The sequence below is a fragment of the Dicentrarchus labrax genome, unplaced genomic scaffold (genome assembly GCF_905237075.1).
Source record: "Dicentrarchus labrax unplaced genomic scaffold, dlabrax2021, whole genome shotgun sequence".
NCBI classification, from domain to species: Eukaryota; Metazoa; Chordata; class Actinopteri; family Moronidae; genus Dicentrarchus; species Dicentrarchus labrax.
This window is the reverse complement of record NW_026136702.1, coordinates 26,113,677-26,130,756: the sequence shown is the minus strand read 5'-3', so window position 1 is coordinate 26,130,756 and position 17,080 is coordinate 26,113,677. Positions and strand designations below refer to the sequence as shown.

The window sequence follows — 17,080 nt, the reverse complement described above, 5'->3', positions numbered from 1 at the left end:
CAAATAGTTTTAAGTTAAGAGACTAGCTGGTAAATGTTTGTGGAGACCAAAAAATAACTAAGAAAGTGAAGGTTGGACTCATTTTCATTGAGTGGAACTGCCTGCTTCCATATAACAACTTGATAAGGTGATATGTCAGTGCAGCTCTTTCTCTGCCCACAAAATAAAAAACTCTTTGTTTTGTTTGTCTGTTTACATTGTTTGTTAAATGTGGCCCATATCAGATTCTAGTGTAAACAGGTCACGGTCCTAAAGTGATGTAAATGTCAGAGGAATTCTAATGGTACTGTTCACACTGAGGTCACACTGCAAAACATCAGACCTATATTTGGACCACAAATGAAAGTGGCCCAAATCAGATCTGACAGAACAGATCAGCTTCCATGTGATTTGTGATGTTCACTGTCATGAAAACATCAGGTCTGAGTCACATGATGAGCAAAAAGCTGATCAGATTTTTGCCTGCAGTGTGAATGTGGATTTGGTGGAAAATAGACCGAGCTGTATTTTGGTAGAGTTGAACACATCCATTTAATCCAGTTTTGCTCAATTCATGGATGCATATGGTAACAAAATTATGTTTTTTTGCCAAGATAGCCCAATATTGCTGTTAGACATCATTTCAGATTACATAAATACAGAAAAAAGGTCTGCCCTAAAGAATTTATTAGTCTCTGATTCTGGCAAAACCAATCAAATTCTCTAAAACTGCTTTATCTCTGGACTATCTCTTTAACCAAAGCACACACATTATCTTATCCTGCATGTGACTTATTTCTCTCCTCTCTTCCTCTCCTCTCCTTTCCAGTGTGGATTTTGTGAAATGGTCATCTCAGGGGATGCTGAGGATGAGTCCAGATGCTATGAATTCCCTCTTCAAGCCCACCATAGACCACATCATCCAACATCTCCGTAAGCAACATTAATAATTTCAACACCTCAAAAACACACACACACACACACACACACACACACACACACACACACACACACACACACACACACACACACACACACACACACACACACACACACATGTGAAGAGAAATGGAAGCAACCTAAAACCAGGTGCTTTTTTTTTTTTTAAGTATATTTTTTGGGCTTTTTTTTTATTGCCTTTATTACAGTGACAGCTGAAGACAGACAGGAAAGGGGGGCAGAGAGAGGGGATGACACGCAGCAAAGGGCCACAGGTCAGATTCAAACCCCGAAATTTGGGTGGGTAAAGTGAAGAAGATTGCCCCTCCCTCATTACTACCACTGAGGGGTGCTTAAGCAAGGCCCTTAACCCCAACTGCTCCATTATACCTGCGCAGTGGCCAACAAATCAGATTGTGGTGGTCAACGTCAGGGTATTAGTGCATGAATATGTGAATGTGGGCGCTTTCTCCCAGTGAACCTGAATAAATAAAGGTTTAAAAAAAAAAAAACGCTGCAAATACCAGCTGCCCTGACTGTCAGTCTGGCCAAGCTTTTATAGCTTTGGACTCCCAAATTATTCTGCATGTAATCTGGATTGGAGAACTGGACTGAGTGCCACTCAAATCAGAATCTTTGGCTCATCAGGCAGGAAGTAGGGAGGCAACAGCTGGAGCCAATCGGGCGCATGGGACCACACATCTTACTTAACATACACATAAAACACTACAAGATAACACACACACACGCACGCACGTACGCACACACACACACACAAATTAGTACATCACAGTCTGAATTTTGTGGTCAAACAAGTCTTGTAGCTGCAAATGAAATGTCATGCTGACATTAATACCAGTTTTTGTTTCATGGTAAAACTACAGCAAACAACTACTACACATCTGTTAAGATATAGCCAGTAATCATTGCCTCATAAGTAGCTAATGGAAACTATATATCATACACTGTATACCTTAAGATGTACCCAACTTCACAACAGTCACCAGTGACTGTAGATACTAACAGTCTTCACTGGGCATAGTGACAGTTTAAGACATTCTGAGCTGTGTTGTTGTTGCTCAGTCTTCTAAATGAGAGTCTCCCTAAAACCAGCCAACCTACATAATTTAAAGCCTCCAGAGGAAAGGAGGTCACATTACTTTAGCATGGATCGGTCTGATTCTAATTGGTTTGCTCAGGTTGTTTGTGACTTGCTTGGCTTTCCTTCCTTCAGGACAGTAACATGAAAGCATGCAGAAAGCAAGAAATGAGAGTACCAGTATTAAAGCACTGCAGTCAGATTTGATCAGAAATACACTGAAATGTCTCTACCTGTTGTTGTTCTGAACTAAAATGTGCCATAGTAAGTAGAAAAGGCAAACAAAGCAACATATTAAGCCTTAGTACTTCTAACACTTTTAATAATGTCTAGAAATTGACATATAACTACCTGCACCTTTCTATGTTGGCAGCCTGTAACTATTTGAATAAAGCACCGAACTCCTAACTACCCCCAGGGCGACATACATGGCGGCCCATCCTTTCACCATCTCTCCATATTTGCATGTGTGTAAACCCTGTGTATTCGTGATTGTATTTTGGGCATATGTGTGTGTAAAAATGGAGTGAAAAACTAATTTACCCATTATGCATTAATAATAATTCTAATTATTAATAATTAATTATTTTTCTTCTTTATACTTAAATTATTAATTATTTTGGTGTTACAATTTTCATAGTTTTGCTCATAATTCTGACCAGTAATAAGATTGTACGTAAATTAAGATGTCTGATAATCTGATGTACCGGCACACAACATTTTTACACTAATTTTGGTGGTTTGAGGATGGTGTTGGAAAAGTATCTGTCAATTGGAACATTGAAATTTTGACAGTAAAAAATAGTTGATATTTACCACCGGACATACCCAGTTTTTTACCAACACTACGTTTTTTTGCACTCCTTCCTCTAACAGTTATTTTCTCCATTGACATTCTGTTTTCCTCCTCCAGGCGAGTTGTTTGAAAAGCCAGAGGTGAGTGACATTAAGTTCCTGTTCTTAGTGGGAGGATTTGCGGAATCTCCCCTGCTGCAGCAAGCTGTCCAGAACATGCTTCAGGGCCGTAGTCGCATCATCATACCCCATGATGTTGGCCTCACCATTCTGAAAGGCGCTGTGCTATTCGGCCTGGACCCCAGCATAATTAAAGTCCGCCGCTCGCCCCTCACATACGGGGTTGGCGTCCTCAATCGCTTTGTTGAGGGCAAGCATCCACCGGAGAAGCTGTTGGTGAAGGACGGCACGCGCTGGTGCACCGACGTCTTTGACACCTTCATTGCTGCCGACCAGTCCGTGGCACTGGGTGAGATGGTAAAGCGGAGCTACACACCTGCCAAGCCCTCTCAGCAGGTCATCGTCATCCACGTCTATTGCTCCGAGAAGGAGAATGTGGGGTTCATCAGTGAACCCGGCGTCAGGAAGTGTGGCACACTTCGCTTGGATGTGACTGGAACGGAAAGCACGGCACCACGGCGCGAGATCCAGACGCTCATGCAGTTCGGTGACACAGAGATTCGTGCCATGGCAGTGGATGTGTCCACCGGACGCACAGTCAAATCTAGCATTGACTTCCTTAGCCATTAGGAAAGGAATGAGGGAGCTAATGTTACAAAAGCAATGGAAATGGAAACATACAGCTTACACACACACACACACACACACACACAAGCTGAGGATATTTACTGGAAAGTGGTTAATGTTCATGAATTTCAAGGTTTGGTCACTCAGTGTAAGCATGGGTGGTAGACAGTTTGAATGAAAGTGTTAAACTTCACCTCAAACCTGGGCTGACATTCAACTGTAGAATCCACGTTATGACAAGGAAAAGTAAAAGACAGTCTGGATGAGTTCAGTGTGTTTTAGGTCCATCACTTCACTCCGTCCCTGTAGTTTCCCGAGGAGCTCCACAGCATTCACACATTCATAATAAACCCCTTGCTACAGGCTACAGCTTTGTTGAGGCAGGTTTAAGAACTCCTGACTGGACAGATAAAGGCCTATTTGCTGTTGATGTTTGATCACTTCTTAGCCATGATGTATTACAGCACAGCCTTTCAAATCTTCCCTCCAGAGTAAAAGCTCTCCAAGCCAAAAAACAGGACATACATTATAACACAAACATGGTACATACACATTCAGAGTGCATCTTTACATGCTTCACTTTCTTTGTTTTATGTATGATTACTAAAGTCATAATCATAGTCATAATAACACATCATTAAGCTTTTATGGAAGGTCTTAATACTCTTCATGTTTTAAACTTACATCAGCTATACTAGTGGTTTTGCACGATTCAGCCCTTTATACATACTATAAACTGTGAATATGTCACACATTGCATACCATTTTATTTTGGACAGATTTTTTTTAGCATCCAGAAAGCCATCAGTAATAGGAATCTACTGCAGTAGCTTAAATCAGTTTTTATTTCAGATTTATTTGTATAGCGCCAAATCATAACAGAAGTTATCTCAGGACACTTTTCAAATAGAGCAGGTCTAGACCGAACTCTTTAAAACATTATTTACAGAGACCCAACAGTTCCACCATGAGCAAGCACTAGGCAAGAAAAAACTTTAAACACTTAGAAACCAGGTTCTAGGTTTGCAAATGTTTGCCTCAACCGGTTGGCTCAGTTAAGTAATCATTAGTAATCATCAACACATACATGGCCAGTTAGGATAAATGGTTATATACCGTTAGCTTCCATTTTTAGCATCTTTGTAATAGGGAATGGGAATCATAGAGCATTCTGAGAGTCCATGCTAGCTACGGTAACTTTAACTTTTAACTATCATTATCTGTCACTGTCGCTGGTCATCTGTCAATTGTTCCATCATCACATATGTATAAAGTATGCTTGAAAGACATATTTCACTAGCATTTGGCTGGTTCTAATTTTGACAATGGCAAGGATAAATGTCCTTTTAACATTGAGCAGCCCCCAGCTCTGGTAGTAATATGACGAATAATAATAATAATAATAATAACGATTATAAAGTTGTGTAAACAATGATCAGTAAAACTATTCTTACATTAGTGACAAATGCAAACATTATCACCCAGGTCCAGAGCTCGCAAGCTAGCTGATCCATCGGTCAGCCATGGATGAAGATGGGACCAAGGCTTGACTGTTTGGCCACTTGGGGGCAGCAAAACAAGCTGTAAACAACATCGACAGATTAGCTTCGTACAAAGTTGATACAGCAAACTGACATTCAGGAGACATGGAGCAGCAGTAGCATTCATTTGGAGTCGTGTTTGTGTAAACCAGATGAAGTCCAATATTTAATTTCCCTTTAGCTCTGTTTTTGTTCTCCACCAACTCTTGAAAAAAATCTGTCTCTTTAGCTTTAAATGCTTCATTAGTGTACAGTGGGCTTATCAGAGCCTTTTTACTGGAAACAGCTACCTACTGCTGCTGGAAACCAGGCTGACCTTTGCGTGCCATGAAACCAAAACACTGAGCTGAAAGACGCTAAAACCATCAATAGAGCTGTGGAAAACAATTCTGTCAGTTTGTACAGATTCATTTTCACGATTAATTCCTTTGACATCACACATATTCATTTATATACAAAAATGCTAATGTTGAGCCTTAATATGCGTGGCTAATTAGGTTTTACAGCCACATACAGATAGCTTTTGTTTTCAGCCTTTTCTTAACACTTCACTGGTAGTCTAACTCGAGCTGCATGGTTGTTTAAAACACACCAGCTGTGGATAAAGATGTGACAGGGATTTGAAGACGTTGCATTTTTGCAAATTTATATTATGCTTGTTCAGCAGATAAATAGCTTACACAGTCTGTCCTGTTGTCAGGTTATGTTGCACTCTTGTCGAGCAGTGAGCATCAGGACAATAGGAGAACCGTCCTTGCAAAATATGGCCCTTTTACTAACTTCAAAGGATCTTGTTGGGCATCCTTACTTGACGCAGTGAGGTGACCTGCTTAAGTATTGATCCATATTACCAAATGACACAGTCCATTTTTCAGTACTCTGGAGTACTGTAGCACAGCAGATGGTACCATAAAGGTACCAACATCCAGCCCTACCTGGATATAAGGAAATCAGCCTAAAAACTGATGGCATGCTCTGGAGAAGTATGCCAAGTACATCTGGTCTTTTCAATCAATAGGCCACATCAAGCAAAGTCACTTAGAGACTACCCACAATTAAATCTGAATCCAAGAATGTGAAACGTGCTGTAGACTAAATCTGAGAAGCCAGGACAGCCATCAAATGCGCTTAATTGTTGCCTTTATTTGTTTATGCTTCTGATTATTTCATGTGGACAAAATGCCACTTGCCGACTTGAATATTTTGAATCCAGGTGTGATTCTGCACTCCGGTGCGGGCCAGCTGAGACAGACAATGAAGTATGTTTATTTCTGTAAATACAGTATTTAAATATTGTACAGATTTTTAGCGTTGTTTCAGCAGCTTTGGCAGTGTGTGTGTGTGTTTGTGAGAGCGAGAGAGAGAGAGAGAGAGAGAGAGAGCGAGAGAGAGAGAGAGAGCATCTCTCAGCATTTTTTTCTCACCAGCCATAGCATGAGAGGCCAAGGCAGGTTTGATTTCTGTCTTCATTCACAGTGAAAGACTGGATGTGTCGCCTGTTACTTTTCTCACAATCACAAAACCACAAAAGAAACTTGAATACCTCCGTCCTTAAAGAAACATTTCAATAATTAAGTCTGCCGTTATATAGCTTTGAAATGGTGGCAGTATCTGAATGTGTCCATCCCTCCTGCAGTACAAGTTCTGTAGGGATTTCATAATGATTTATTACATATTCATTAAAGACATATTAAGAGTGTTCCACCTACTGCAAAGAGCTTGAGCCATCGCATCTAGCAGAAATTGTTGTTTCTGTGTTAAAAACTGAGACATAGTCAGCAATAAGTAAAATGCCACATTGGTTAAAGAGTGCCTAGTGTGAATAAAATGTGATGTCAGTATTCACTCATCCCATCGGAACATACAGTGCATTCCCTCACCCTCCTGACAATATACTTCGCTTTATACATTAGTGTGAATTCAGAAGTAATCACTGAGCATCACACTGATCGATAGAAGGCCTTTGCCACATCTCAATGTTCCACATGTTCACCTAACATCCTCTCAAAACAGCTTGAATTAAATGGGCATTACTGTGAGACACCTCTGTTGTCAGCCAGGACTGCAACAACATCGGTAGAAAAAAAAAGTTTTGTCCTCAGTCCAGCTTGTGGATGTAGTGACTTCATCATGCTGTGGGTACATCTGCCTGCGGCTACCTTCATCATAGGAAAAACACTGTTGGTTTAACTTCTCATTAAGAGGTTATATAAAATTGGAAGGTGCGACAGCTAATATAATACCTAGAGGTTTTGTTCCTTCAAAGGTTAACATGTCAAAACTGTTGGCAATAGTGCAAATTCATGTGTGAAGGTCAAAGTATGCTTCAGAGCATCTACAGGAAGACCCTGCATCACCAAACTCTCTCCAAGAACTCAATAATAAAACCTCTAATTCAATGCATATACCTGACACCATATCCGAACACAACTCAAGGAGGCAGATGTTGTTTACAAGACTTTACGCAAGTCTCTAAGCTAGCTGTTCAGCGAAGAGCTAGACATGACACATCCTGCAAAGAGACAACATATCACCTTGATAAATACTGGTAGAACAATGAACCTTCTGTTGGTCGTCTGCTTGTTTGACTCAACAAAAAGCCCAAGTAATTGTTGAGACATGGATATTGTTCAACAACCCCCACAGGCATATTAGTAATTTTGTGCTGTAGTGTTTCCAGGATCTTGATATCTTAATAAGATGTTATACCCAGTTTTTAAAGCCATTTACTTTGATTATTTATTTGAACTGTGAATCAAGGCTTGTGTCGCTTTTCAGTGTCAATGTACAAAGTCACACAAGCTGCTGTCTCTGGCACTTTCTGCAATGCATGTCTCGCATGTGTCACATAGGAATGGCTTAACAACAACAAGCAACAAACAACAAGGTGATTACTATTACTAATACACAAAATCAAGGTTTACCACCAATGATGATGATAATGATGATGGTAGTGTTTTCTGGAATAAATTGTGCTCCTCAGCCATGTTGCCGTGTTGGAGACTGGCTGTGTGTGATACCCTGCTGCTTCCTGAGCTGATGAAGTCAATACTAGTGCTCGTAACCGAGGGCAGCTCACTACCATAGCAGGGCAGCACTTCACATACCTTACTGATAACTAACATAATAACCTTTTATTCATTTTACACATCTCTATACTCACAAAGGGTGGATATCAAGAGGGAGGATTTAATAAAACCATGTTTCTATTGTTTCCTCAGTTAGATATTTGCAATGTGTTTTGTGCAACCTTGAGTATTATGTGATTCACAAGATACTTATGTAGCAGCTTTATACTTAAAGCTATGATATATGAAGACATGTTTAGCTGACATTTACCTTGTTTACTTTCTATTCTTGTTTAACAGCAGCATTTGACCTTTCAGCTGAGAACTTTTCGGTCAGTCAGTCTGAGGTCCAGTGGTTCCGTGGGTTTGATTTGAGGTAGCAGTCTAGCCAGCTTGCATCATGTACAAGTATCTGCTTAACACTATCTAAAATATACATTTTACAGCTAAAATGATCGAGCTTGTAGTTAGGATAATCTCAGCAACACAATGTACACTTTGTTCTTTTAGTTCTTTATCGATGATGCAAACGAGTTTTAATTATTTTTTTATCTTGAGTTACTTAAATGTCTTGTTCTCTTGCAATTATTACACAGTAATGGATGTATTTTGTTCAATGCCAAGTATTCACTGTCAGACCGTCACCAATAAAATCTGTGTATTTCAAAGAACATTGCTTTGTGTCGTGTTTTGTTTGTTTAATTAGGGTTTTCACTTTGATTTCATTGCCATGTCTTTACATAGTTGGGGAAGGAAGGAACTCTTCATAGAATTTCATAGCCATACCCAGTATTACTAGAAAGGAAGTTTGAAATGTATTCAATAATTTTAAATGTTAACATTTAACATTTGTTAAATGCCGTGGTGGCTGTGGCTGGTAGAGCGGGTCGTCCACTAATCGGAAGGTTGGCGGTTCGATCCCCGGCTCCTGCATGTCGAAATGTCCTTGAGCAAGACACTGAACCCCAAATTGCTCCCAATGAAGTGCATCAGTGTGTGTGTATGAATGATTATTTTCCATTCTGGTGAGCAGTTGGCACCTTGCATGGCAGCCACTGCCATCAGTCTATAAATGTGTGTGAATGGGGTGGGGTGTGTGGCATATAGTGTACAGTGCATTGAATGGTCAAAAGACTAGAAAGGCGCCATATAAGTACAATCCATTTACCATTTTTATTCAGTTAATGGTCCAGTGTGTGACATTTAGGAGTGACAAGGACATTCTGGTGAGGAAATAATGAATCTTTGTTGGAAGAAAAGGTGTCACAATTACATACATTGAAATGCTGCATAAAAATAATGGTAACACATTATATTCACTATAAGTTTCCTATTAGCATTTATATTAGTAGAATATTGGCTCTTTATTACTCATCATTAAGCAGTTATTAATGCCTTTTTCTGCATGTCCATATTCTACAACTACTAGGCCAAGAACCTCCTAACTACTGCCTATTGATGGTAAGTAAGGAAGTTGTTGTACATATATTATGATCTTATTATTATGGTTTGGACCTTGTAAGGTAGTAGTACTACAAGAATACTCATTCTCTATAATAACACTTATGGTCTATTTTTATGTAACCAAACACAAAACAAATAAAGTGTTACTAGTGTCCAAATAACTCTAAATTAAGTCTTTCTGACTGAATATGTTCCAAATTCTAAAGAGAGCTCATGCCTATGAATATTGTGCTTTCATAAGACTTTGAATTCAATTTTCAATTCAATTTTATTTGTATAGCGCCAATTTATAACAGAAGTTATCTCAGGACACTTTTCAAATAGAGCAGGTCTAGACCGAACTCCTTATATGAATCTTTTACACTATTTAAAATTATCACACTGGTTTAAGGTCTTGCAGTTATGAACAAGAGCTCACTTTGGAAAGGGGAACATATTCTGAGTTCAATAGACTTAAAGCTGCAGTAGGTAAGAAAAAGAAAAAAATAACCCAACCAATCAGAGCCAAGAAAGCTAGAAAGACACTTTGGGTTGGTGGCTTTAAGATAGTTGAGTTTCATTCCCAGCATCCATATATGACAACCTGGGAATGAGACTCAACAATCAACTATGTTTGTTGGCTCTGATTGGTTGTTTTCTTTCAGGCCCGGTGGATTCTTGCAGATGTCGTTATGAGCACTAGAAGGAGCCAGAGGAACCAGATTTTCCCCCCAGGATATAGTGAAAGTTTCAGCAAATATGACAAATGTATAATTTTCAAAGCTACCTACTGCAGATTTAAATTTGAGTTGTTTGGACACTATCAACACTTGCAGTTTTGTGTTTTGTTACATAAGAATAGATTTATTTATTTATAAAGTGTTTTTAAGGGAGGAGTATTTTAGTGGTACTACGACCTTATTATGTTACTGAGGGAAAACTCTCAGTTGATGGCCTAGTAGTTACAGAATTTGCAGAATAGGGCATTAATTGGGGCTTTATAATGACTAATAAAAAGCCAATATGCTACTTATATGAATGCCAATAGGCATCTGAATGAGTAAATATGAGTACCTGTTAAAATAATATACTGGTTAAATATTCTCCAAATAAGAGTAAACTCCTCACAGGTACAGCTACAGTCCTTCTCACATGAAAACCGTCTACATTCATTTTTTGTTAATATGGTTGGTCATTGAGAAACAATGAGAAATCATTAAAAACAAAAAGAATAGATCCATTGAAGCCATCTAGTCTTCGATCTGGACTCCATATTAGGTTCCACCATAGAACGTCCACAAAAACCATGTGTCCTTAGACCTGGATTATACAATCAGTGTCTTCGAGAAAAACTGTACTATGGACTGAAGTCTGTGTTTTGGAGTCTTTGTGAGGCAACACTGCCACCAAGTGGATTCAATGAGGCATGAGATTCAGACTGTTTTAAGAACATGTCTTCCAAATAATATATAATTGAAAATATTATTCTACTACTGTTCTATATGGCAGTATACAGCAGTGTTTTGCTTATTTCATATATAATTCATATTTGTGTTTATTCTTATGATCCTTGTTTGGTTCTGTACTCTTACCTGTACCCCTCCTGTATTTCATTCTTCTTTTGCTGTTGCTGCTATGACACCTGAATTTCCCTCCAGGGAATAATAAGGCTTTAGCTTATCTTATTAAAAAAACAAAAAAAAAAAACATATTTTTCTTTATAGAATTCCCATGTTTTTGTTGAACTTGTCAGTAACGCACCAATATATACCTGCACATGCTGAAGAGCCCAAAAAGCACTAGTTGAATATGAAATGACGATGTGGAAGAGAACAGTGAACAGGCAGTTCAGGGTGTGTGAATCTTGAGGTGTGACAACAGAACAAGAGCAGTAGGGATTGTGGAAGGTGGTCCAGGAGTATATTACTGTTTCTCACTGAACTGCTGAACATTTAGTGTCTTGCACAAGTCTACCAATTAAGTCTCTATATAATGATGCACATTTTACTATAAATATGAGAGTCACTTCAAGAATTATGCATAATTTGCACAAAAAGTGTAAAATATACTAAAAGTCTAAGGGGACGTTCACACTGCAAGCTTTAACACTCAATTCTGATTAATTGCTCAGGTCTGATTTGATGAAATTTTGTTTTTGTTTGTTCACATTATTTTTAGGTTTTTGGCCAATATCCAATTCCAGTGTGAATAGGTCACGTTCCTGAGGTGAACTGCGTTACAAATGTGGATCTACAGTGATGTAAAAGTCAGATGAATTGTGATATGACTGTTCACACTGAGGTCACATTGCAAAAACCACAGTCATAAATAAAAACTGATCTGAGTCACATATGAGAGATGACAGATTTGGGCCACTTGTGCCTGCAGTGTGAACTAACAGTGGGCCTTAAATGGTTCAGTAGACGTAGTCTCCTTCATCTATTATTACTTTTGTAAGAAATTAGGCACACTATCATCTGCCAAAGTGTAATACTAATTAATCTATTATGTATTCATCAGTAGCATCATGTTATTGCTGCATTTTCTGAAGAGAATAAGAGCTAGTAATACATTTTTACAGTTTTGACATTCGTTAATTTATGACATTCACATACATTTTTTTTATGGTTTTTATTCCGATAAGGAATTTCTGAATTTTGATTTAATTACAGATGTCTGTTTGGTGCAATAATGTGTGTCTGATATACTGTTTCTGCCAAAAAAGTGTAATTTTCACATTAAAATCCTCAGAAAGTAATACAGCATTCAAACATCACACTGTTGGGACAAATAGAAACACTGATTGCTGACAGGAGAGGGACTTCAAATTTCAGGAGATTTTGATTTATGTTTTTTTGGCAGCCATATTGGAAGCTCTCACCTTTTGGAATATGCGTAGAACAAGAATGAGAAAACAAGTGACTGCATTGCTAATCTCATCTTTAACATATCAACAGAAATACAGCCTCTTTACTAGTTAGTAAAGAACATTTTCTACATAAATAGCAGCCTTGTTACAACTTTGAGTATCACACAACTTTATACTTTTTACTAGCTAAATGAAGCAAAAACAGGGCCTGAAATGGGCTGGTACTCATCAGTACTGAGTATCAGCACTTCTGATTTTTGTTCACGAGTGTGGCTGTACCCACAATTGACACCGGTATTTTTTCCAAGGCATAAACAATAAAAGTTGTGAAATAATTGTCTAAAAACAACTACTTTGATGTGTTAAGCTAGATACACAGAGACACAGTTATACATTTGTTTAGGAGTACCTCACCAGCATTGCTGTATGCAGGGTTATAGAAATACACCGGTCCAAAAACTGAACGTCAACATAACTGAACTAATGTTAATAAAACAGCACTGAAAATTAACTTTGGTTATGTTGTTTTTTAGGGTTGGGGTTATGTTATATTTGGGGTTAGACTTAAAGCTGATGAGTATTTTGGACCAGAATGGGATTTCAGGTCCTACACATCCTCTCTTTTTCCTTTCTGGTTCTAAAATGAGTTTCCATTTGCATACAAACCATTCTTCCTTGTAGTTGCCATAATGCTGTAATGGTGCCAGACATGCCTACAAGTAGATTTGTGACTTAACTGCAAAGCTTCTAAAGAAAAAACAACTCTCTTTGTTGTTTCTGCTGTGCTTTGTAAGTTACAAAAACGCCCATACAGGAACAATTTTCCATTAAACTACGTTTTTTTTCTTTTAGTTCCCCTCCAACACCCCCACCAGTGATTCACCCAGTGGAATATGAAACTAAACACAGGTACTTATTCAGTAACCAGAATACATTTACGCGGTGAGTGTATTATTCTTACAGAAGTGGTGGTAGAGAGCCACTCAACCCTTTACAGGGCAAGGTTGTTTTTAGCTGGGATGTGCTATGTGTGTGTGTGTAGGGGTTAGGGGAAGGGGACTGTGGAGACAGGGTGAGAGGGTTGGATAGGTGTGGCCGATTTCCCTCAAATAGCTATGAAGTAGAGTAGTTGCTACGGCAATCTGGAGGGACCCAAACTCTCCAAGTGGCCCTTTAGTTGCCGGCTCGGCTGCCCTCCCACATACACGCTCTCTTCCAGTTAATGGCAGGGTTCAGAGCTACATGACTAACCAATGAAATCATGGGGCGATAACAGGGGGCTTGACACACTTTGTGCTCGTTAAAGCTTCACTTGGTTGAAAACAGACAGAATGTAAGTTCATTAGAATTTGTTTGTTTGAATTGAATATTTGTGTAACCTTCTTAAGTGTTCAGGTGTAAAGGTACGCCTGGACACTTAACATGCACACACCTCACCCACCCACACACACACACACACACACACACACACACACACACACACACACACACACACACATACACATTCATGCTAATGTTGACTGAATGAAGTAGACTGAGAGCAGCAGTAGACTCCAAACAAAATTGGGTGTATCCTTACTGCAACTCCACATTGTTTAACAGTGCTTGTGCTTGGCAGAGATGCTTGTGCACCACACCGGAAACAGATATGATTTACAGGTTCCACAAAATAATGTGAACATAGACCTATACTATAACTAACTTCACTCTATAGAAGTAAAGAGAGAGGACACACCCATATAGCCACATAGCAGCATTAAAGCTCCAGTGTGTAACAATATATAATATTAACGGGTATGAAAATAAGAATTGTTGTGTTTTTGTTGAGAGTTTTTATCTACAGAGGGGGCGGGTCTTCTTCTGCTACCATGTTGAACCACTATTTTTCTACAGTAGCCCAGAACGGACAAACACTGGCCCTGGAAAGGACTTTTAGCATTTTTTGCGCATTTCACGCCCACCATAGTTTATCCTTTGTTCTTGGAAGGGGAGTGTGAAACTTTTTACAGTGTAAGGATACAGGTGACTCCCTTGCTTACACTGTAAAAAGTTCATAAAATATTTACGTTTTAAGTCAAACTCAAACTTTTAAGTTCTGAAATAAATTAAAAAAGTTATAGCTTTTCTTTGTTGAAATATTAATAATTTATCTTTCTTCTTGAGAAAAACTTAGAAATAATTTAAACTTTAAAAAGATTTAATATTTTTAAATATTTTTTTTAAATAATATATAATAACAATAAAAATTATTGTTTATTTTATGTTTCTTAAATTTAAAGAAATAAGAGAAGGAAAAGTAAATTATGATTATAAGATTATTTCAAAACTTGACTTTAAGTTTGACTTAGAACTCTAGAACTTTTTATGAAGAGCTGCCTTGAAATGAGTTCTCACAAAAATGTTACAGTGTACAAATTCTGTTCATATTGGATGATTCTGCAGTACATAGTTTACATCCAATGCCATTGCTGGAAGTAGTGTTTCCTTAACTTTAGCGATGTTTTAGTTGCCCTAACCTGTACCATACCTGTACTGTAGTTTCCGTGTGCAGACATTGTGTAAAATGTTGGAATTTGTAGTTTAATGTTATTTGTGATTTTGTAAAATGAATGGCCAGTAGAGTTAGCTACTAAATTCTACTAGTGGGCTGTCCTGTGGCCATTCCTCTGCTAAGCACCTAACAGCACTGGGTCACAGTCAAACTGGTGGGCCAGGAAACAGCACCTGACAAAGCACCTCCAACCATTGAAGGTAATATATTGCTAATATAACGAACGGTTGATGCATAAGTATTCCTCCAAAGAGCCTTCCTGAACATGGTTGAGGCAGACGGCCCCCCACCTAGAGCTGGGGTCTGTCCAAGATTTCTGCCTCTTAAAAGGACGTTTTTCCTTGCCGCCGTCGCCAAGTGCTTGCTCATGGTGGTACTGTTGGGTCTCTGTAAATAATGTTATCAGGAGTTCAGTCTAGACCTGCTCTATTTGAAAAGTGTCCTTCTGTTATGAATTGGCACTATACAAATAAAACTGAATTGAAAAATTAAATTGATTTGAATTGAACATGAGCTTAGTTATTACACTGTGTCTATACAGGATGCATTTCTGCCACAAGCAGAAGTGGGTGGGAGCATGGAGCATTGGTGGATCTGAATGAATCCTGCCTGTGACGGCACCCATCTGTCCCTGAAAGCGGCCAGGCCCTTAATTATGCATAACCTTAAGCCTTAATATAATTTAAACAGGTAAATTCCCCTGTACAGTTGTAATGAACAGGGAAATTATCTAAAGAGACCAATGCATTTTTTGTACCAGATTGTAAATTTTTTTTATTTCTGCTGTAAAGTTGAGCATTTTAATATGGGGTCTTATGGAGATTGACTCATTCCAAATTACAGCAGTCGATTGGGGTTGGCACCACGGAATCAAAGTCCCACCCATATGCATGGCCAATTAAATTGCAAGCAGGACTCAGCTGTCAATCACGATATGAACCCCTCTTTTCATAGCTTCAAATTACAAATTCAAACCGAACTCATATGAAAAACAAACATTAACATACATCAGTGTGATAAGAACGAGCTAAAGCTAAGAATGACCTATACTGCAGTCAGCCACCAGGGTACGATAGAAATGTTTTGGTTTCACTTTCGGGGAGCTGTCTTGTTGTCCATCTTTATATATGTCGCTGTAACCAACAGTGACTATGTCATGGCTTTCGGAGGAGCTCTATTTTTGGGGGGCAGGAGAGTACTCTAGACATGCACACATGCCTGCCTATGTGCAAAAATATAGTATCAATACATTTCAATTCATAGAATATGGACCGAATATGGCAGGAACAGACAGCATTATTATTATTAGACACAAATAATCTGAAATTGTTATGCATAAATAAACACACACCATGAAGTTCCTGACTGTTAGCCAATTATTTATTTCAGGAATTTAAATATACAGAAACATATAAATGATAGCAAAACAGTGGCACCAAATATTAAAATATTTTAAAACTCCCCCTAAATTTCTCAAGCTTTTTGTGCAGCTCATGTCTCTTTCAGGGGGGGCGTGCTACCTGTTGCTCTTCATGTATTTAAAATCCTGTTGGTCAAACACACAGGAAATGACTACAATAATTTGGAAACTCAAACTCAGAAAATAAAACACAAAACTCCAGGAATATATCTGCAGTGTCATCTGGGACGCATTGCATAAACAGCGCAGTAGTTATCTACTTCATTTTTAATGAATATTGGTGCTAAACAGCTTTAGCACAAAAAAGTCAGCATCTGCTTTAAAGACTGTACTGACCCTGTCTGACCCATCTGCCTCTATTCAACCTCCCTCCTGCTCACTATAATAGATTGCTTTGTGTACTCACATTTTGCTGCTGAATCCATTTATTATGAAGGTCACAAAACATGTGGTATTCAAAACAGTTTTATTGTGGAGGTCAAATACCCTTTCTCCATGTGACGGCTTCAGGAAGGCGCCGGACAATTGAAATCCAAAACCTTTTGGCAGTTTCTCTCTGTCCCTTTCAGCATTGTCTTTTATATTAAGACATAATGTGACATGTTGTGTTACGTTCTCGTTGTTTGACA

The 17,080-nt window shown here is 38.5% G+C and overlaps 1 protein-coding gene across 4 annotated transcripts in view; it reads left to right on the top strand.

The window, feature by feature from the left end:
• The window catches only part of hspa12a (heat shock protein 12A), a 76,321-nt gene extending 67,482 nt beyond the window's left edge, over positions 1–8,839 (top strand). For all 4 annotated transcript variants that reach the window (XM_051423487.1, XM_051423498.1, XM_051423477.1 and 1 more), the window contains 2 exons: positions 809–912; positions 2,931–8,839. In XM_051423487.1, the coding sequence (XP_051279447.1) occupies positions 809–912; positions 2,931–3,562 (736 nt within the window). In that variant the 3' untranslated portion in view covers positions 3,563–8,839. The remainder of the gene's footprint in view (positions 1–808; positions 913–2,930) is intronic.
• Positions 8,840–17,080: the final 8,241 nt, after the last annotated feature.